At 40.7% G+C, this 23,459-nt stretch overlaps 1 protein-coding gene across 2 annotated transcripts in view; it reads left to right on the forward strand.

Moving 5' to 3' along the window:
- Positions 1–4,396, forward strand: part of CDH11 (cadherin 11) — a 109,635-nt gene extending 105,239 nt beyond the window's left edge. For both annotated transcript variants that reach the window (XM_037877846.2, XM_007058623.4), the window contains exons 12-13: positions 212–463; positions 1,506–4,396. In XM_037877846.2, coding sequence (XP_037733774.1) covers positions 212–463; positions 1,506–2,002 — 749 coding nt within the window. In that variant the 3' untranslated portion in view covers positions 2,003–4,396. The remainder of the gene's footprint in view (positions 1–211; positions 464–1,505) is intronic.
- The last annotated feature ends 19,063 nt before the right edge of the window (positions 4,397–23,459 follow it).

A 23,459-nucleotide genomic window follows, 5' to 3' on the forward strand; every position in this document is an offset into this window, starting at 1 on the left:
ATAACTGAAATAAATAGGGCAGTACCGTATATAGGAACAATGATATTTAATTTTGCATGTGTCATTAGAAATGGAACAATCAATTTACTGTATATAAATACAGCATTAAAACAGTCAAAGCAATTGTAGCAAAATGCAGTTTCTCAATATTTATGAAGATGAGTCTGAGAAGAAACTGGGTGATTAAAGATTGTCTTGTTTGTTTAAACAGATAATACAGTGAGTATTCTTGTTAGACGTGGCGGTTTTAGTCGACAAAAGCAGGATTTATACCTTCTTCCTATTGTAATAAGTGACGGTGGAATCCCTCCGATGAGCAGCACCAATACCCTCACTATTCGAGTCTGTGGCTGTGACAGCAATGGTTCCTTGCTCTCATGTAATGCTGAAGCTTACATCCTCAATGCGGGACTTAGCACTGGAGCTTTAATTGCCATTCTCGCTTGCATTGTGATTTTGTTAGGTAAGGAAATTCCCTACCTATTTATCTGCTTTTGATTATATTGAATGTTAACCCTAACTTGGCCACATTTGACATACTATATGTTTCCTCATAAAGATGAACTTATTTAGTATGCTCCACTTCCCTTTCACTAGAGCTGAGACCCTGAGTAAGCCCAGGTAAAGTACTGTATATAACAGCTTGAGAGAGTGATACTAACTCCATGACACAAAGTTTTTGGTTTTGTGCCCTTCGCTGAATGATACATTGCTTATTGAGGTCAGCCTAGAATAATAATTCACGCCAGCTCTTTGCCTTTAATGTCCCTAGTGTTGAAGGAGAAGTAAAGACAAACTGATGACTTAGAAGACCTGCCATTGAGAGAAGAGCTGTAAAGCACCATAAATGTCCTGAGTATTTCAAAGTATCTATATAAATCACTAGATGACTCTACAAGGCAACATTTACTTTTTAAAAAAATGAGTGACAGAGAACAGGTCATGTTTGCCTTTGTCCCTTCACCTATTCATGTTATCAAAGGAAAGTTATTGAAATCTGGAGCTAGAATCATTCCTATTTCATTGTGGCAGCAGGGTGTGGAATTAGAATTCAGTGTTTGGTGTTCCAGGATATCAAAGGTTCATTTCTACCTTGCAGTCATGCAGCTGATTGGGCTTCATCTCTCACGCAGGACCACCTTTCTTCTGAATAGTTGGCTTTCCCATACAGTCACAGATCTGTGGTCTGAGATCCGTGCAGACTAGGAGTCCATCAGTGTGGTACCCAAATCAAAGACTTAAAGTAATCACGTAATAAGCACTGGTACCCAGCAACAAATGGGCCTGGTCCAAAACTTTGGAACTGAAACCCCTCAGATCTAGGGAAATATCCCAAACTTTGTGTCTCACAGCCATCAAGAGTAGCTAATAATAAGTGTAATAATTATGACAAGAATGTGATATGCTTTAGTCACTAAGTGATCTTTCTCGTTAGAGAAAAATCATTTATAAAAGTAGACTTTGCTTGGAAATTAACCTAACTTATATTCTTTATTTTTCTGTAGTCATTGTAGTGTTATTTGTAACACTGAAAAGGCAGAAGAAAGAACCTTTAATTGTTTTTGAAGAAGAAGATGTCAGAGAGAACATTATAACTTATGATGATGAAGGTGGTGGAGAGGAAGACACTGAAGCCTTCGACATTGCTACTTTACAGAACCCTGATGGCATCAATGGGTTTATTCCTCGTAAAGACATAAAACCCGAGTATCAGTATATGCCAAGACCAGGGCTTCGGCCAGCTCCTAATAGCGTTGATGTTGATGATTTCATCAACACAAGAATACAAGAGGCTGATAATGATCCAACTGCTCCTCCTTATGACTCTATTCAGATCTATGGCTATGAAGGAAGAGGCTCAGTGGCTGGTTCACTTAGCTCGTTAGAGTCAGCGACAACAGATTCTGATTTGGACTATGACTATCTACAAAACTGGGGACCTCGCTTTAAGAAACTAGCAGACTTGTATGGTTCCAAAGACACTTTTGATGATGATTCTTAACAATAAAGTTACAAATTTGGCCTTAAGAACTGTGTCTGATGTTTTGAAGAATCCAGAAGAAATGTAAGCAGGTATTTTTTTAAAAATCAAGAAAAGGCTCATTTAAACATTTAAGTTTGACAAAGAGGATTCCTTTAATAATAATGAAAAGGACATAAAAGTGGTAAATACTGTGAAGTACCTTTTCTTACAAAAGGCAAATACAGAAGTTGGTTATCAACTTCACTAGAGAAAAAAACCACTTATGAAGTACAAAATATTTAAGGGAAGGAAAATTCTAAAAGTGAACCTACAAATGAGGGAAATCTTTTATGTATTATGAACATCTAAATCTTTTATGTCAAAGAAGCTTCCACACATTAGAAAAAAGATAACAGTTCTGAGCTGTAATTTCGCCTTAAACTATGGACACTCGTATATGTAGTGCATTTTTAAACTTGAAATATATAATATTCAGCCAGCTTAAGCCCATATGATGTATGTACAGTACAATGTACAATTATAATGTCTCTTGAGCATCAAACTTGTTACTGCTGATTCTTGTAAATCTTTTTGCTTATACTTTCATCTTGAACTAATACGTGCCAGATATAAAACTCTGTCTTGTTGCAGTGGGAGGCGCCCTATTTCTATGTCATTTTTAATGTATCTATTTGTACAATTTTAAAGTTCTTATTTTAGTATACATACAAATATCAGTATTCTGACATGTAAGAAATGTTACAGCATCACACTTATATTTTATGAACATTGTACTGTTGCTTTAATATGTGCTTCAATATAAGAAGCAGACTTTGAAATAAAATGATTCTTTTTTTAATTCTTGTTTTGGTTATTAAGCATTTAAGAAAACATGTAGTGTTTCTAATGTTCCATTTATAGTTCTGACTAATTTACTACAATTGTGACCTTTTAATAGCCCTATTTATTATGTGTTTGTAGTTGGTTTATTGCCTTGTTAAGTGATTATTTAAAATCAAAGATGTTTTACGAATGTTTTTAGATAAGCATCTGTAGTGTCTGGTGAACATTTTATACCCTCTCTATCTACAGCTTGTGGCTGCTCCCAGAGTACAGTAACGCCTTTCATATAAAGTTATTCTTACTCTGGGAGTAAATTACATTTAATCCTTTTAAATATTTCCCATGTAATATGCATTTATCTTATAGCCCAGAAAGTCCATGGATCTCAGAAACAACTTCATACATGAACAGGAGTACACTGTACTTACAGTATACTCCACACTTGTTAATTATAATATCTTTACTAAACTCTGCGAGTTGCAAAAGACTTAAATCTGACCCACTTTAGCTAGGAATTCCCTAAAGACTGTTCTACCTGACAATTACCTTACCTGAACATTAATTATGGTTCTGGTATTTAGAAATGTTTTTAGTTTATGTCAGTAGAATTGCCTAATCTACAGCTAACAAGATATTTTAATTTTAATAAGCGAAATCTTGAGTACTTTCAGAGTTGGTCTTTGTAATATATGTTTTTAATCTAGTAAAATTAATCTATAACCTTTTTTATATTAGTTTGGAATGGGCCAGGGACCAAAATATGTTCTGTGCATCAACATTTTCAACATCTGTGTGCAGCTGTAATTCTGCTAAATTTAATATAGTTTGCTGGTAAGGGACAGCGATCAGCAACTGCAATATAAGAAGAGGCAATAAATAGCAATGATATAAATTTTTCCATCTTTAATTTTAGAAATCCCATCCTTGAATTGCAGTCAGGTACCAAACTGCATAACCTTAGAGGAAATCTTTTTCTTTTGATGTATTCCTTACCTGAAATCCCAATATGTAGTTAAATTTAAATCTAACTATTAAAAATTCAAAAAATATATATATTTTCAGGCATATATTCATAAAATATTCACTTTTCCCACTATAACCCTATTTTAGTTTGCTGAAGAAGCAAATTCACTTACAATGTTTTATTGTAATATTTCACTTTATTATATGCATATCTATATAATTCCATAGTTTATTACTTCTTAACTTCGTTCAGATTTCCTTAGTTGTTGATTTTGTTGATTTTTCTATGTTTATAATCCAAAGAATATTTTGCTAGATTTGCACATTTCTCCAACATAAATTTAAATAATTATAATAATAATTAATAATAAAAATAACAATTTACAAATTAACATAGAAAAAAAATAAAACTACTGGTAAGTTTCCATCCTTATCATTGGTGTTTTTATTTCACTATTGGGCAAGTTTTAGAATTAATAACTGCATTTTCTACATTTATGTTTAATTTTTTTTTAAAAAGGACATTGTCAACTAATTTTTAAAAAAATAGTTTTAAGTGTTTGGTTTTTAGTCTTTGTTGTTTGTAGCTCTCTCTTAGAAGCTTGGAAATAAATTTTCTTTCCCTGATGATTTTGTCCTTTTTCATTTGGCCTCTTCCCCCACCTCTCTGAGTGAATATAAAATTAGCATAGTTCTTTATTGGTAAACTGATGTTACCTATAGCATTCTGGGAATGGTGTTTAATTAACTCACAGTTGCAGAACTTCCACAAATGGTTTTTTTCCTTGAAAAAAAAAGTGGCATTTGTGTGACAGTCCATGCTGCTGTTCTCTGGACTCTAAAGCCCAGATCCTTGTTGGCTGTGTCTTAGAGCTTGTGCAGCTCATGCCTATTGGTTTCTTCGGTCCTGAGGTGACTGTAGATTAGGTTGGAGTTCCTGACGTACTGGAGCAGACTATGGGCTACTGTAATTTGTGACAATGGCCATAAGCAGCTGAGGAACATGGGCATTAGTTGTGGTTACTCACATGATATGCACAGTGTAGTGTGTAGACATTCTCAGAGGGCCCAAGCCAACATCCATTGAAGTCAATGGAAAGATTCCCATTGACTTCTCGGGCATTGGATTGGAGTCTCAGTCTAGAAGAGGGATTGAAGAAATCAGTGCGGCTGTGAGTATTTTAGGAAGAGTGAGTGATGCAGGAAGCGTAGCAGATATACTGGATTAGGTCATTTTAGAAAACGTTAACCCTTTAATTCACACAAGCCTTGCCTGACCCATCATTCCTAGAAAAACAGGCTACTGTGACATCCATTAGCCATGTGCAGTGTTTACATTTAATTTTCTTTCATCACAGTCACCTAAGCACATGCGTGTGTCCTCCTGTTGGCAAAGGGTGCAGCCAGACCTTTGTCTGGCTGTTTTGACTGTGCTTATGCCAAGGTTCCGATGAGGGCTTTCAGAAAAACTGAACAGCAGCTATGTCAGGTATTATTCTGATTATAAAATATCCAGAAAGTATGCCGTGCAGAGGTCTATCCCCTCCTGTCACCAACAGCACAAAGTAATTGTGTATGCCAGTATGAAGCTAGTTGCTAAGGGAGCTGTGAGACCCTAGCCTGCTTGCTTTAATTGCCTCATGTCAGGGTTCTGGTGAGTGGATTTGGGAGCCCTGACCTCCCATTACCATGTAAAGGATACTACTTCAGATATGAATACTAAAGCTTGCACGTACCTAAATATTTGCTTTCTGGGCACATTTAAGTGAGATTATTCAAATGCTCTCAGCAAATGAATGCAAAAGGGACACAGTCAGAGCTGAAGAAAAAAATCACTTTTAAATTTGAATGAATTACTTGAATGTTCAGAAACCTTGGTTGCTAGAGTAACGAATTTGAATTTACTAGAGCTGAATCTTGCTAGGTTTCTAGTGCTATTAATACCTTCCAATGACAGTCAATAGGAGTTTTGCCATTGATTTCAGTCTGATTTATGGGATAAAATACATAACTGGACCATGGGGGGTGGTGCTAATAATTTATTATTTTCCCACTGATCTTTATAAACTCAGTTGAAATGTCAGGGATTCACTGGGGGACACTACTGTTATCATTTTGTCTGTGTGTCCAAAACTTTATTACAGCTTCAACAACCAACACAAACTGCAAAAGGCAACATACGCTGGCTGGAGTAAAAATGGGAAAATAAAACCCACATCAGTCTCTTCCCGAACTTGCCACTTCTCCAAAGCATCTCAACTGTCCAAGGCCTAATAAGTTCACTTAAACACAAGGCCCTAACTCCTGTGTGATTCATCATTCTTTGTACTTCCCCTCACATGTTGCTCTTTTGCCATGTAGTATAACATCTCTGGCAGATTGTTTTAGAAAAGAAACAGGTTAGATTCATCTAGTATTGGAGTTTTTCTCTCAGCTCTGGAAAAACCCAGAATAGATAGAAAATATTCCAGGGACAGTATTAGGGAGACTATAACAGGTAACACACTCCTATCACTCTGCCAGGACACAGCGGGTCTGTTGAGAGAAACAGGATTCTGCAATTGGTGTGAAGGAGGGGGAGGGACAGCCACATGCTGAAAGGAAGTCAGGAGACCCATCCGGCTACCTGAAAGCGTCCTGACACTATGAGAACCCTGAAACATCTGTGCTACTGGCTGTGGAGTTAATGACAGGCTTTAACCATTTAACCAAAAGCAAACCCCCCACGTAAAAATATTTTTTAGGAGAAGCAGGGAACCCCGCTCTGTGCCCCTACTGAGGAGAGAACATAATGTAGCTGCCGAGCCCTTCCTGAGTTGCCAGTGCTCCAAGAAGCATATGTATGGCAGCAGCATCTCTGTTCTTTCCATTGTCGCTGCCTTAGGTCATCGGTGCAACCCGCAGAACAGAGGGGAGGAGCTGATGAGAGGTGATGCTGGTGCTGATGGAAGGCATCAGGCCCTGCAGTGCTTCCAGCCCGCACTGTGACTCCTGTGAACCTTTTTCGCTCCATGGAAAAGGATCAGGTACCCTGGGCTCGATTAACAATGGAGATCGAGGTGTCCAAGTGCTACTGACATTCACAAAGCTCCTGCTCAGCTGCCATCTAACGTGGTAGGTGCCTACGTTTTCATCAGTAGGCATCTGCAAAGATACAACCAAACTGCTTGGAGCCCTAACTCACACGCAGGCCCCGCCATGATTCTCAGAGTAGGCACTGTCCCACCTATGTTGCCTGCAGGGCCAGCTGTGGTACAGAAGACAGGTGAGGGTAAGCAGAATCAGAATTTGGGCAGTGGGGATGGCATGCATGTGTCCCAGTCTGCCCAGTAATTTGGGCCCTTTCCTGTGGGAGACCCAGCTTTGAGTCCTTCTGCCTGATTTGGAGCAGCGACTTGAAGCCAGAGTTCCCGACCCAACAAACTATCAGGGACTCTGAGGTGGCCATCTCTCAACCTCCTCTGTTGATGCTGCACCATTTGTGTATACCTAATTAAATATCTATGGGAATAGCGACTTGCACCTGGCTCTCCACTATCCCAAGTGAATGCCCTGCGCACTGGGCTACAGAGTCAGCCTCCCACTTTGTCTCTTTCTCTGGCTTAATGACTATTTAATTATTTATACACAGTGGAACATCTTCAGCAGTGAAGACTGAGAGAGCTCCACCCAGAATGCCAAATGATGGTTAGGTCCCTCCAACAAATCAGAAAGAGAGGAAAAGGGATTTTAAAGCAGGTTCCCTGCCATCCCAGGTACATGCCCTAACCACGGGGCTAGTGATGGGGAGGGGCGATCTCTGTGCAGTTAGGTACCTCCCTCTTGTCTGTTATTCAGCTACCTACGGCCAGTAGTGGATCTGGGCCCTAAGCCCCAGACCTTTCCTCTGCATTTCACTGTTTTCCAATGTGCGTTATTTTGCATTTATCAACATTGACTTTCATCTGCCATTTTGTTGCCCAGTCACCTAGTTTTGAGAAGATCCTTTTGTAGCTCTTCACATTCTGCTTGAGACTTATCTTGAGTAGTTTTGTATCATCTGCAAATTTTGCCACATTACTGTTTACCCCTTTTTCCAGCTCATTTATTAATATGTTGACTAGGACTGGTCCCAGTACAGATGCCTGGGAGACACCACCACACTATTCTGAAAACTGACTAGTTATTCCTACCTTTTGTTTCCTATCCAGTTACCAATCCACGAGAGGACCTTCCCTCTTATTCCATGACAGCCTACTTTTGCTTAAGAGCCTTTGGTGCGGGACCTTGTCAAAGGTTTTCTGAAAAATCTAAATACACTATATCCACTGGATCTCCTTTGTCCACATGCTCGTTGACCCCTCAAAGAATTCTAGTAGATTGGTGAGGCATGGTTTCCCTTTACAAAAAAACTTGTTGACTCTTCCCAAACAAATTATGTTCATCAGTGTGTCTGACAATTTTATTCTTTAGTATAGTTTCAACCAGTTTTCCTGGTACTGATGTCAAGCTTACTGGCTTATAATTGCCAGGATCACCTCTGGAGCCATTTTTAAAAATTGGTATCACATTAGCTATCCTCCAGCCATTTGGTATAGAAGCTGATTTAAATGATAGGTTACACACTACAGTTAGTAGTTCTGCAATTTCACATTTGAGTTCCTGCGGAACTCTTGGGTGAATACCATCTGGTCCTGCTGATCTATTACTGTTTAGTTTATCAGTTTGTTCCAATACCTCCTCTGACACCTCAAGCTGTGACAGTTCCTCAGATTTGTCACCTAAAAAGAATGGCTCAGGTTTTGGACTTTCCCTCACATCCTTAGCCATGAACACCAATGCAAAGAATTCATTTCATGACTTCATTCATGACTTTTCACATGTGAAAAAGCGGTGCACATGTGCTCAAGAACATAGCCACAGACAGGTTTGTCTGTCTTCAAAAGTGAAGCTTTAATAAGAAAAATTGGGTTACAAAACTGCAAATGAGATTTTTTTCCCCCTCTTTCTCAATTTCCCCAATCCCAGTTCCATCACCAGCAGGCTTTTGAACACAATCTAGTCAGCTCACAATACTTATCAATAATATAAAGCATTTTTGTAATTAAAAAAATTCCTTTGTGAACGAAATCATCAGTTAAGGGGTCCCGCAAAACACCCACAAGTTACTTTGTCTTCACATCTAACTGGCCCTAATGGTTTCACTTCCATAACTGCCACGATTCTGGAGTCTTTATGCTCCACACTGCACGATCCACATTTCATGCGGTTGGTCATGGAGTGGGTTGGAGCAACATTTCAAAAGGAGGAAAAAAATTCTCTTGCGCTTAGTAAGGCTCTGTTGAAAGGTCTTATTGTTCCTCTGTTGCTGAAGATGTCCTCCTTTTCAGTAGATTATTTTCCCAGCTACAGCATGTTCTCATATTTTCTTGTTTGAGAACTGAAGAAAGTCATCATTAATCAACTGGCAGCACATTTAGCAAAGTTCAACTTGTATGAAAAATTTATGTCAACCTTTAGGTTGTATGACAGCACCAAGACTTCACTTAATTAGTTTTATAGTGACTTTTGGTTAATGGCTGATTCAGATGATCTCGTTTTGGTTTTACTGGACATTTTAGTAACATTTTCTGCTATTGATCATGGAGCTGTGTAGTTGTCATAGAGACAACCAGTGTTTGCATTCTAAGCATGTTTGGCTGAAGAGCTCAGCGGCTCAGGGTATTGAAACTGAATTAAGACACCTTTCCCCTCTGGTTTACTTGCTGATATGAATCCATGCTCGTTCAATAATAAATGAAAGTTGTAGATAATGAATGGATGTTGGGTGGCCTATGTTTATTGAATTGGACAGGAATCTACATTCCAAAAGTATGAACATGAGCTCCCTTGCTTACAGAGTCCACAGTGCACCAAGGACTGAACATGGAAGGAGAATGTTGCAGAGTTGGTCATGAATGAGACACATTTAAGGGTCAGTGATGCAAAACCTTAAGCTCAGTGCCAAGTTTTGCCTTTTTGCTTGTTTTATGACCGAAAATATTTGCTTTTTGTCAGCGTAAGTTCACTCCTTTCACCACAAATGAAAAATGTTTTTTGCCAACACAATTGTTTTGTATTAAATAACAGTAATGCTTGTTCCTAGCAGCACAGGCCGCACTGAGGGTTAGAGGTAAATTCCAAATGTCACGTAATATTTTTCACTTCTTGACTAATTCTTGTGAGTATGAAAAATTGGCAAACATGACAATATTTTATAGAATTGAACAACTTTTCTGCACATTCTTATTGTTTGGGGCTTTTATAAATGTGAAATAAAATTAGCGCATTTTTAATAACTTACTAGAGTTTAGTTAGAGCAGAGTGTAACCTTATTTGGGAAATATCATTTCTGTTATCACTTTAGTTGAAAGAGCTGTCGTTCAAATTGAAAAGCTTGTAACAAGGCAGTATTTTTCCACATATGGTTCAACATCTTTAGGTCATGATCCTGCTAATGCTAGTTGTCAGGCTTCATGAAGACACATTTAAGATTGGCTCATTACTTGTAATTGTAATATTATTTTCTATAGACCCACACTCAGGCATAAAGTTTAGTGCTGTGAATAAATGGGAGTATTCATAGTAATAAGCATAATGAGGTGTATCTGTAAAATTACTGTACTGCAATTCAAAAAACCCGCACTACAGGAATTTTGTCTTAAGCACAATCTGTTAGAATATAGTGCAACATGCTGAAGCGCTCCTAAATTTAAAAAAACAAAACAAAACATGAACACTGTTCCTGTATGGGTGTGTATGCTCTGATTTACTGCTGCAGGACGTTACAGCTGGTAGCAAAGATATAGGATCTGTGATGAGAAAAGGAAAAGCAAACAAACAACAGGGAAAGAAAATAAAGTCAAAAGAATGTAAAACAAAAAATACTAAACAGAAGAAATTCAGTAGCCAGGAAGCACCATAATGCTGCAGTCAGACAATTCACAAAACACAAAGCTACCTTACCATACCAGTGAAAAAAATAACCCATTTCTTTATTTTCTTCCATTGAACTACTAAACTACAGGTGCTTGCTGCATGCCTGGACCTACAGAGCTGGATGTGCAGCATCTGTCTTACTGAGGGCCAAAGAAGCTAATAGCAAATATCTGACAGCCATCTTCGTGGGCAATGTTGTACTGCGAGAAAATAAAACTATAGCCACATACATACATAAGCAACATGGCATTTGTGTTACCTGCATTCCTAGCAAGAGGCTCAGTGGTGGCAGAAATGCAGAAGAATATTCAGAAATACATTGGCTGCCCCTCAGATGGGAAAACCATGACAAGTGCTCTGTTGCCATGTTACGTGGGTAAAAGGTATTTACGATCTTTTGCCCAACAAACCACCTTAAAAAAATGAAGCTCCCCTTGAAAAAAAAAATCCTTTAGTGGTCTAAATAACCTTCCTCTGGGGGAGTGTGGGAAGGGGAGGAGGTATATGAAACAGTAGTCTTCAGGCAAGTGAGACAAATACCAGGAAAGATACTGGCCAATTTCTGTGCCAGATTAAACTAAGTAAATATGCTAATATGGACTGAGCCCACCATTCCAGGTCAGGCAGGAATACCATACTAGCATGGAAATTAAGTTCTTTAAGGATTTCAAAGTTGCACAAGACCATTAAAACTCCTAAGCAATTGTAAAACATCTCCAAATCATAGCCATTCATTAGAAATGTTTGATAGCAAACCGCTTTGTTAACTTCATTTCCCACAAACGAGACTCACGAATGTGACTTTAGTAAGAAGATAACCAGTACAAAAGGTGCGCAGGACCATAATCGAGAGAATGTGTTTATTAGTCCTGGCTGGATTTGTGTTGTAATCAGAGAACCCCAGCTTAGGAGGAAGATAGTGTGGTATGAAGCACACTGCTGGAGCTGTGCTAATAAAAGTACATTTGCCGCTGTCAAGGTTCCTCCCCCACTCTGAACTCTAGGGTACAGATGTGGGGACCTGCATGAAAACGCCCCTAAGCTTACTTTCACCAACTTAGGTTAAAACTTCCCCAAGGTACAAATTAATTTTATCCTTTTCCCTGGATCTCCACTGCCACCACCAAACTCTAACTGGGTTTACTGGGAAACGTAGTTTGGACACGTCTTTCCCCCCAAAATCCTCCCAACCCTTGCACCCCACTTCCTGGGAAAGGTTTGGTAAAAATCCTCACCAATTTGCATAGGTGACCACAGACCCAAACCCTTGGATCTTAGGGCAATGAAAAAGCATTGAGTTTTCTTACAAGAAGACTTTTAATAGAAGTAAAGAAATCCCCTCTGCAAAATCAGGATGGTAGATACCTTATAGGGTAATTAGATTCAAAATGTAGAGAATCCCTCTAGGCAAAACCTTAAGTTACAAAAAAGACACAGACAGGAATAGTCATTCTATTCAGCACAGTTCTTTTCTCAGCCATTTAAAGAAATCATAATCTAACACATACCTAGCTAGATTACTTACTAAAGTTCTAAGACTCCATTCCTGGTCTATCCCCGGCAAAAGCAGCAGACAGACAGACAGACAGACCCTTTGTTTCTCTCCCTCCTCCCAGCTTTTGAAAGTATCTTGTCTCCTCATTGGTCATTTTGGTCAGGTGCCAGCGAGGTTACGTTTAGCTTCTTAACCCTTTACAGGTGAGAGGATTTTTCCTCCGGCCCGGAGGGATTTTTAAAGGGGTTTACCCTTCCCTTTATATTTATGACAGACGCCTATCAAAGGGTGTGCTCCTGGATTGACTTCTGCTGGACACTACAAAAAGCAGTTCACTTGCTAGGGTATGCAGGGTCAGGCCTGTCACATGCCCATTAATAACTCAACAGAGTTAGTGATTTGCTCATTGTTATTAATGGTTATGTGACAGGCCTGATCCTGCATATCCTAGCAAGCAAACTGCTTACTGTAGTGTCTTGTGGAAGTCAATCCAGACACACATGCTTATTCCAATGCAGCTGAGTTCATGGAGGCCATGTACTAACAATTTGCCCACCATAACCCAGTCTCCTCCCCTCTCTGTGACTTCCCTAGATGGATTCTGAGGCCTGGCTTAGCACAGTTTGCAACCAATCAAAGAGCATCTGATGGAAAAAAATCAGTGTAATATTCTTGGCTCCTCAGGTTCCAAGCTCAGAGCTTGTAGGAATTTACTGCAGTTAGCCAGCAAGTAGATGGAGGAAGAGTTGCAGCTCACAGAGCACCTCACAGCTGACTAAAGGATCTGCAATATTCTATGATCCCTCCAGGGCAAAGATGAGAGGAGGAAAGGAGTACCCCTGACACACAGAGGGGAAAGGAGCAGGCGGCATGCCTCACAGCTGCTTGCTGCATTAAAAGAGTGACAAAGAGGAGACCTGGACACAGCACAAAGCACACAAAAGACCGTAAGGGGCCTGTTAGATGCTGGCCATGGCATCTGTGACCAGTGGCCCCATGATGACCACACTGTCTTGGGTGAGGCAGCCACACCTCACAGAGCAATAAGGGCATCACTGCACCAGACACAGAGGTAGCAATGGTAAAAAGATGCTTTCGGGTGTAAAATGTTCCTTGGTGATGGCTATGCAGTGTCTATGCTGAGGGCTGGTGGGAGGAAGTGTCGGGGGGGCATAATATTTCCTGTGGTGTAACATTTTAGTGGATCTAGACCCTAGATGTCCTTAAGCTACCCTTCCAACTGGTCCACGGTTGAATAGTAGGGAAGTGGTGTGCTGAGGAGTTAAGAATCGACATTGATTAATGGGAAAACTGTCAGTTATTTATCTGACAAAAGGTTTCAGATTCTTTTTCTTTGATTCGGTAAAATTGGTCATTGGGTTGCTGTTTTCAATTCTGTCATAATTTAAATCTTGTGGACTTCATTGTTCAGAGTCTTTTCTTAGACCTGAATTGCTGGCCCAAGAACTACACTATTTAGATTAATAGATTCATAGATATTAAGGTCAGAAGGGACCATTATGATCATCTAGTCTGACCTACTGCACAATGTAGGTCACAGAATCTCACCCACCCATTCCTGAGATAAACCTCTCACCTATGTCTGAGCTATTGAAGTCCTCAAATCATGGTTTATAAGACTTCAAGGAGCAGAGAATCCTCCAGCAAGTGACCCATGCCCCATGCTACAGAGGAAGGCGAAAAACCTCCAAGTCCTCTTCCAATCTGCCCTGGAGGAAAATTCCTTCCCGACCCCAAATATGGCAATCAGCTGAACCCTGAGCATATGGGCAAGATTCATCAGCCAGATGCCCAGGAAAGAATTCTCTGTAGTAACGCAGATCCCACCCCATCTAACATCCCATCACAGGCCATTGGGCCTATTTACCATGAATATTTAAAGATCAATTAATTGCCAAATTCATGTTATCCCATCATACCATCTCCTCCATAAACTTATCGAGTTTAATCTTAAAGCCAGATAGGTCTTCTACCACCACTGCTTCCCTTGGAAGGCTATTCCAAAACTTCACTCCTCTGATGGTTAGAAACCTTCGTCTAATTTCAAGTCTAAACTTCCCAATGACCAGTTTATATCCATTTGTTCTTGTGTCCACATTGGTACTGAGCTTAAATAATTCCTCTCCGTCTCCGGTATTTATCCTTCTGATATATTTATAGAGAGCAATCATATTTGAGATTCTTTGAGCATAGTTCAGCATGGTTTAGCTCTACTTATGCTTGTCACAGTAAAGATTTCACACACACTGGATTTGGTCTTTGTTTGTGTTTTGCCCTCAAAGATACTATTCCCCTTTCTGATCTCTTGTAGATTACATTTAAAATTCATTCTATTTGCCACCCCCTACTCTCTTGAATACTCCAGCAATAGCTTTGCCACTGCTTTCAGAAGTCAGTGTATTACTCTTCATCAAGAAAATTTATGACACTAGGTTAATTTGTCTCAGTTAGATATCAGTGTTGTCAAGGAGCAGTATAATTTGACCCTCTCTGGCATTAATGCATAAACAGCCCCTGTGCTATGTCATCACTCAGCTCCTCCAGTCCTTCTCATTCACAGATAAGCATTGAGCATATGGTGGGCCGAGCAGTGAAGTAAGATTTGCAAATTCATCTCCAATGTAAGGCCACTGTATTCAGTTAAGTATTCAACTGTATTCAGTTCAGTTAAGCAGCTGGTACGTCCCCCGGCCCGCGCCGCTTCCTGCAGCTCCCATTGGCCTGGAGCAGCGAACCGCGGCCACTGGGAGCCGCGATCGGCCGAACCCGTGGATGCGGCAGGTAAACAAACTGGCCCGGCCCGGCAGGGGCTTTCTCTGCACAAGCGGCAGAACAAGTTTGGGAACCACTGCTTTATACTGTACTCCTGTACTGGGTAAGTCTAGTCAAAGAAGTACACATGGCGATTATATCACCGCTCATGCCTCTGATTAAAAATTAGTTGTGCACTTTGAAAGTTCTCTGTGCCAAGAATATATAAAGAAAGAATTAAAGGGCCTTCAAAGCCTGTCTGTGGATACCTACTGTAGGATTTTAAAAACAACCACCAAACTCTGAGGAGTTTATTTTCAAACATTGCTCATGGTTTCTCTCTTTATCAGGATTGGAGTTTGTACCTCTATGCACCGCTTTGAAAGTTTCCCTCTAATTGTGAAACTAACCAGGTTCTTACCTAAATAATTGAAAATGCTGTGAATCGAACTGAAGAAAAAAATCTTACAGTGTATTTCAATAGCCAGAACCAGACTATTATAAAACAGCTTAACTCTACAGAATGAGAATATTTTACTCAGTAGGACCACTGCAAACTGAAATTCATCTTACTGCTACCCAGCCTGCTGCTAGACAGGAACTAAAATGCTTCCTCTCAGCCTGAAGAATGATTCATTACTTAACAACATTACAATCATATGGCAGTTAAAAAAAAAGAAAGAAAGAAAGAAAACTTATCAAGTTCTTACAAGTAATGCTACCAAGGAAAGATGCGTTGAACATTCTTGCTACCACAAGTTGCATACAGAAGGCAGGCTAGAATATTGTAGCACAGGACAGTAAAAGGTTGCCTTCTATAAAACTACATCAAAACATGTAAACACATGCTTAACAGTAAGCATGCAACTAGTCTTATTGAACCTAATAGGACCGAGTGTGACTATTCTTATAGTCACTATACACACGCGCTTGCTGAACTGGGACAGAAGGTCTCAATGCTGTGTAGAACTGAAGACATGTTACCGCTTTCTGTTTGGTGTCTTCTTCCCCCTACCACTTTTCTCAATTTTATGTTACATCTGAATTTAGATACAAGATTAACCAGCATTTTTTTAAAGGCTATATTTCCATTGTGGTTCGAAGCCATGTCTTCACTAGTGAAGATGAGTATACACTGGCTAGTGTAGTTGGGAACACAAACACCTGCACATGCATTTAGAAAATGTTAATCCATGTGTACTAGTGATAGAATTTTTCACATGGAAATCTCAGTTTTGGCAATGGGTTTTGCAGGTGAAAATTTTTCCATGTGCCCACCGCACCGGGAGGTGTGTGTAACAGCAGAAATTATGCAAGTATCACACTAAGCACGCACAGTTGCTCTGTAATATATGTACACATGCAAAAATTTATTTCTCTTATTTTCACTGCATAGTTATGACAAGGATTTTGGACAGTACTGGGGACTTTTCCAGGGCTGAAGAATGAACTTCTACAGCTTGAGCTAGAGAGATAAGCCCCAAGCTGGCTGCTGTAAGAGATGCTTATCATAAATGGATAAAGGAGAGAGGGGACATAGAACAGAACACTAGCTGATGGGTTACACACCTGATATTGTCAGTATCTCACCCAATTTCTGCTAAAATATCTTCACAGCAGTTCTCCCTACATAATATTTTTGTCAGACAAAAGTATACACTGTTGTATAATAAAATGCAAGGTACATTATAGATATGCAATACATTGGTTTTATTAATTGTTGTTAATAATTGTGAGCCTAAGCTTCCTAGGTGCTCAGTGCCTAATAGGATTTCACAATGCCAAGAAAGTTGCAAATGCTCAGCACCTCATAGGTGGTTTTTAGGCCCTCCTGGAATTGGGCCCTGTGAGCTATAAAAGATGCAGCCATAATGATTTTAGTAAAGCTCCTTGCTTTGCACATTAACCCAGGAAACAATGTGATGGATTACTCTGTGAGAGCTTAGTCAATTTTATCAAGTGCTGATATGCTACCCAGGCTGATATGCTGCCAATTCCAATCAGCACCTTAATAGTTTGAAAGTTCATCTTTCCCACCAGCCCGAGACTAGCAGCACTTAAAAGTAATGAAAAACAAGAAAAGAGAACAAACAGAGTAACGCTTGACATTTGAGCAGTTTTTTTCTTACTTTAGACCACTCACAAAATAGACCCGCCATTGAAGATACTACAGCAAAGAACCCAAGAGCTAAAGCTCCTAGTTTGCAGTTTTGGTTGGGCCAGTAACTCCTATGTGAGTATATACACATCATTGGCTTAACGAAGCGAGCAAGAGGCACTCAACTAGGTGGCATTTGCCTGTTTATTTGTAATGCTTTAACTTTGGATGCTGCATCTGACCCGTGACTAAAATGCACAGAATGTTCTAAGCATCAGTGGGCACAAGCCTATTGATTTTTTATACAAATTGGAACATTAGAAAAGCCTGATTCATAGGAAAAATCAGAGTCCCCAGACTGCCTGGTGCTTTGGGAAGAGGAATCTGCCACCCAAACAAATCAGAGGCAGCAGCTTAACTTGCTGAGTGAGGCGAGTCTGTCGTTTGGACTCTGTCAAGGGAAAAAATAAAAAAGAGAGAGCCTTACAGGGCAGTCTGTTGGGGAGAATCAGGCATCAGAGGGCAGGGGAGAAGAGAATGGGTGGAAGAAATGGGAACCAGGAGGGGTAGAAGCCAAGGCTGGGAGTCTGGCAACAGGACGTTGACGGATGAGACAGTTGTAGTGGAGAGAAGCAAACAAGGACTGGAGGGGTAGTAGATGCAGGAAGAAGCAGGGACTCAGAAAGAAACTGGGGATGAGTGTGGGGGAGTAGTGACGAGGAGGGGGAGATATGGGAAGTCATGGAAGTAGGGCCACAGATTAAGGGCGAGAAGTGATGGGGAAGAAGCAGGGACCCAGAGAGGGGTGAATAGAGATGGTGAGGGAGAAGTAGGGACCTGGAGGGGGAATGGTAGGGAACACAGAGACATGCTCATGGGTGTGGAACCCTGGTATACAGGAGGCATGGGGGCACACAGAGCCTCTGGCATGGGAGGGAACATGGGGAGACCGCCATGGGGTAAGGTGATTATGGAGTCTCCAAGCGCCCCAGGCATAAGGGAGGAGGGTGCAGAGAGTTGCTGGAGTCCCTGAACTAGAGCAGGATGGGCAAGGGGTCCACAGAGAGCTTGTGGGGTAGAATGGAGGGATGCAAGGAGCCCCTGGTAGGTGCAATATGCTCAGCCTACACCCTAGTTTAGCCTCTCTGTACCTTAATTTACCAATCCATAAACTGGATACAAAATGTACCACCTTACCAATGAAAGCCAGATTGCAATATCCTTGCTCACACTGTGTAGTACCTTACACTGGGCTGGGTGGTGCCCTTGCCACAGGAGAGTGAAGGGCATAAGGCCCTTAGAGCCTGGTGCAGTCTACCCCTGTCTCACAGGCTACCCCTTTATCATCCTGCTACTCCCCGTCCTGCACATCTAATCAAGGAATTGATTGGGAAGTGGGAGGAAACTAGACACTCCATCCCATCCCAATACGCTGGCCAGTTGGTGCTCAAGGGGAAGTCATTAGCACAGAGTCCGGGGCTTGTGTAGATTACTTCCCTTTCTTTTCCTTGAGTGCAAGGGGAGAACCAGACTCACCACGCCACAATTTGGTTCCTGATCTGCTCCTGGAGCAGCACAACTATGGATGGTCCCCTACTCAGGGGCTTCTGGCAAAGCAATAATGGAGACTTCTGAAAGCAGTTCAGGGATTTCAATATGGCTGCTCACAGAAACGCATTCTACTCACTGTAAGGGCAGCAGACTCTGCCCGTTGGCTTATACAAAGTCCTTTGACATTGTTGGCTGGAAAGTGCTTCGTCAGGGCAAATTATTATTGATATTGTTACAATGGTACCTTGTGATGTAAGGAGCATTCCTGTATTTGTTACTCGCAGGATGTAGCTGAATCTGAACGGGAGGTTTACTTTTTGTAGCATTTCCCTTTCTCAACATATTTATTCTATTCTATTCTTTCCAGCATTTATTTTCCAAGTAAAAATGTGGTACTTTTACGAACATCCCATCAACTCCCATATAATTTAAGATTCCCAACGGATTATTCTATGTTCTGGCAGTCTTAACTTAAACACTATTAAATTAATTGCATTTTATAAGACTGACTAATTGTATTGATGTTGCTTAAAAACAGGTCCTATAGCAACAGCTTCCATGGCACTTGAACGACCCAGGACATTTAAGCAGCAACACTATGATTTAATCCAACATTAAAGACCAATATCCAAGTTGTAGAAAGTGTTGTAAAAAAACTGATTGTTGCAAGAATCTTGCTTGTTTGGCAGTGGTCCTTTCTCTTGATGACAGGGTATCTCTTGGAGAATAGGGTTTGGAAGCAGGGCAAGATTAACTTTAGCATAATTAACTTTATTTGAGGCTACTTTTCAAAATCACTCATCTACCTTACAACATATGTAACAGAATAGAATTGAAAGGGCTTTGTTCATATGGATCAACCAGGTGCTTCAGCTCCATGTGCTATCCGTTATTTAGGGCCCATCTTTCATGTATTTATCTTCATAATACCTGTCAGACATTACAAGTGGAGAAATGGCTAACTAACTTTAAACTTCTGACCCTAAGCATATCTGTGCCTCATTTACCCATCAGTTAAATGAGAATAAATAGTACTTCCTTACCTCAGCTGGGTGTTAAAGCTGTGAGGTACTCAAATGGTATGGTACCTCACATATTTATGGCCATAAATATGTGAGGTATCATATATATATACACACACACACATACACACCACAGAATATTTTGCAGACGTTACTTTAGGCTTTAAAAATAATACCCAATTCTTATATAATGCTTTTCATAAGTAGATCTCAGAGCACTTTACAAATGGGGTAAGCATCATTATACACCCTTTATACATGGAGAAACTGAGGCACAGACAAGGGGAGTGACTTCCCTAAGGTCACCAGTGGGTCAGCCCAGGGATCCCAGTAGCGCCTTTTGGCCGGGGGATGGGCGGGCATACAGGGTTGGTCCCACCATCCTTCGTGTCATGCATGATGGGCTTCCCTATGGATGTCAAAAATGGGTCCCTATATGGATAGGTAGGAGAACCTTGCACTGAGATGGAAGATACTGAATGGAGAACTCCCTCATCCTCCTCAATAACCTTCAATATGGGTGGGGGAAACAGCAGAAAAGGATGGCGAGTCCAGCAGTACTGGAGAGTGATGGTAGTCCAGAGACCAAGGTTTCAGTACCTAGAGACATTTGGTACCTCTGAGTAGTGGAGAGCCTGGTTCATCCGCCGCTGCTAAGTCTTTTGACTGTAAATTCCAGTGGTACTAAGTGGCGGTACCAATGTGGTGGCATGCTTGGCCATTGAAGAAGACAGCACCATACTGAAGCAGCGCCAATGGTCTCTGATACTTCAGTTGCACAGTACCTAGGGTCCGACTGGGGAGGTACCAATGACAGAGCTGTGCTCAATGGTACCACTCTGGAAGAGATGTTTATTATTACTCTCCTTGACTCCGGTAGATGGTACCAGATTTCTGTCAGAATCATGTTTTTCCTTAGAACGCCGGGATTTTCCGGTCCTGCCAATACCAGAGAGGGAGTCTTTTGCCTCTATGGTACCAAGACAAGAGGTTGAGGTTTTTGATACCATGGCCTTAGCAGGGAACCAAGATCTTTTGCGAGCAGAGTCCTTACGATTGGTGTCAGAACTCCTCTTCTTTTGAGCCTTTACTGAGGTCTCAAGAATCTTCCCTTTCCTAGGAGAGATTTGCCCCAAGGTTGAAGGGGTTCTGGATCTTCCTGGAGATAGATGTCCAGGGGACTCTGAAGTGTGTCCAAGGGAGCACTCCATCAGCAGCAGCCTCAGCTTGATCTCCTGGTTCTGCCTTGCCCTGGATTTAAGGGGCAAGCAAAAATTACACTTCTGGGAGACAGGTGATTCTCCAAGGCAGTGGACACATTGCAAGTGGCCATCACTAACTGAGACAGCTTCCCTGCAAGAGAGGCAATGTTTGAATCCTGGAGAGCCGGGCATGCCCTGCCAGAGAGAGAGGAACAAAATTAATCCTCTCACTACTTATATAATTACTATATATCTATATAATAGTAAATTATAAACAAAAAGTTAGCTTAGTCACACTCAAAGCAGACACACTAGGGCTCCAGCTAAGACTGAGATGGTTTAGAAGGAACTCAGGGTGTTTCATCTTTGCAGAGCTATATAGCCTTGCTGCTTGGCACGAGGATATACAGGATGCATGGCAGGCCGAAAAAACACTGTTAACAGAAAATCTCTGATCAAGGACTTGAGACACTCGTGTGCATCTGAAGTGGAGCACCCACAGGGCCACTACTCAAAGAATTTCAGCTTTATTTATTTATTTTTTTAAAAAAGTTTCATGGTTGCAGAGGAAAACTAGGAAATAAATGTGATTCAAAAACCAAACCTGCAAATTCTTTTTTTTTTTTTTTTAGATCTCTTAGATTTCAAACTCCTCATTTTCAAAGGCCTGGAACATGATTTTTGAGTTCTTGGAGCTGGCAGCTTACAAATCAGCTGTCATTACAACAAAAAATACAGGGGTCACCAATGTGTTTGACTTGGTTATTTTATACTACTGCATTGTAGAGATGAGATGAGATGTAAAACAGAAGCCCTGAGCACTGGTCACTGAAGATTCTGAAGCACTTTCAGAGAAACTGGGAACGTTAACCCTGTGATCCTGGTCAGATTCCAATTCAGATAATCACATCCTCATGCTGGACTCCTGAAATTCCTTTTTCAAATTGTTGTGTTGTGTTGCTGTATGCTTTCACAGTACTACTGTATGTTCCACAACAAATTGCCTGCATTTTTCTACCCTTTACCTGTTTCACAAACATTTTGTAAGGCTTAATGAATATAAATTGCTTTGAAAACCTCAGATAAAGGCAATTTTGAAGTCAGTTGTTGCTAATAAATAACCACGTCAAAATTTCTCTGGCTATCCAGCCTATGCTAGTGCTGACTGCACAAAACTACCATCCCTTCAAGGTTATTCTATTGTTAACTTCCCGAGGACAAATAGAAGAGTCTCACCTTTATTTATAATATTACTGGTGTGACTGTCACCCTCTCACTAGCTTTGATCATTTATAAATGTGCAATCTTAACACTGCAAATCAATAATAAAAAAGAAATTCATAGACTTCCTAATAGTCTTAACATTAGAACTAATATTGTGTAACTGGAAATCAATGGCTTCAATTAATAGGAATATATGGCTTTAGTTTGTAGGCACAACCTTTACATTTGAAAGTTCCATAACATATGGGATCCCACAGGTGCAATAATTACGCCGTGCCTGAAAGACGACATTAGTTTAAAATTTGGATGTACTATTTTGTTATAATAAACTATCTTATGCTAGTTTAATGTTAGTTCTCAGTTTCTTAAGTGATTGCTGCATCCTCCTTTGGTTTATCATGGTGTTGTCAAACACCTCTGTGGCCTGCAGACTCCTCTACGGCTGTGAGACTTGGGTGACCCATTGAAAACACCTGGAAAACCTGGAACGCCAACACCAGCACTTTCTTCAGAAAATCCTCAACACAGAGTGGGAGGATCATTGCACTAATGTCAATGTCCTCACAGAAGGCAACATCTTCAGCGTTGAGGCCCTGATTATCCAGCACCAGCTGAGGCAGAGTGGGCACTGTCTGCACATGCCTGATGTACGCTTAGCAAATCAACTTCTGTGTGCCCAGCTCACCAAAGGAGAAAGGAAATGGGAAGGCCAAAAGAAATGCTTTAAAGACACCCTCAAAATAAACATCAAGAGATGTGACATCGACACCACACACTGGGAGACAGCAGCCCAGGACAGAGATAACTGGTGAAGACTTTTCAGAAAGGGAACATCCTATTTGAGGAAAAATCGCCTTGCCCTGGTCTCAGAAAAATGCCAGAAAAGAAAGGAAAGACAACTCTCACACAGCAATCTTGGCCCAACCCTGTCTTCCACCACCACCTGCAATGTCTGCCAATGAGCCTGTGGCTCAAGGATTGGACTGCTCAGGCACCAAAGGACCCATGAAAAATAGAGATCATCCTGAACCTCAAGGAATCGCTGACGATGGACTGCAGATGCACACAGTGGTCCTCCTCTGAATTCCCTAATGCTATGCTGATCTTGTCATCTCTTTGTGTTTCTAAATAGCTTTTCATGCATGTGTTAATTTTCAATATACTACTAAAAAACTTGGGCCCAGTTTGGGCCTCCTCTGGCAGGAAAGCTTGTAATGGGGGTGGGGGCTAAAAGGGTAGGCTCCACAAAGGTATTTAGGCATCTAAAGGTATCTAAATCTTGAGTTTAGATATCTAAATCCCACTTTGGGCTCCCCAGTGATCTAAAAAACTTCTGTAGGTTCCTAAAGTAACTCAGTGACTACATTTT

This window comes from Chelonia mydas, chromosome 12 (assembly GCF_015237465.2).
Source record: "Chelonia mydas isolate rCheMyd1 chromosome 12, rCheMyd1.pri.v2, whole genome shotgun sequence".
NCBI lineage: Eukaryota > Metazoa > Chordata > Testudines > Cheloniidae > Chelonia > Chelonia mydas.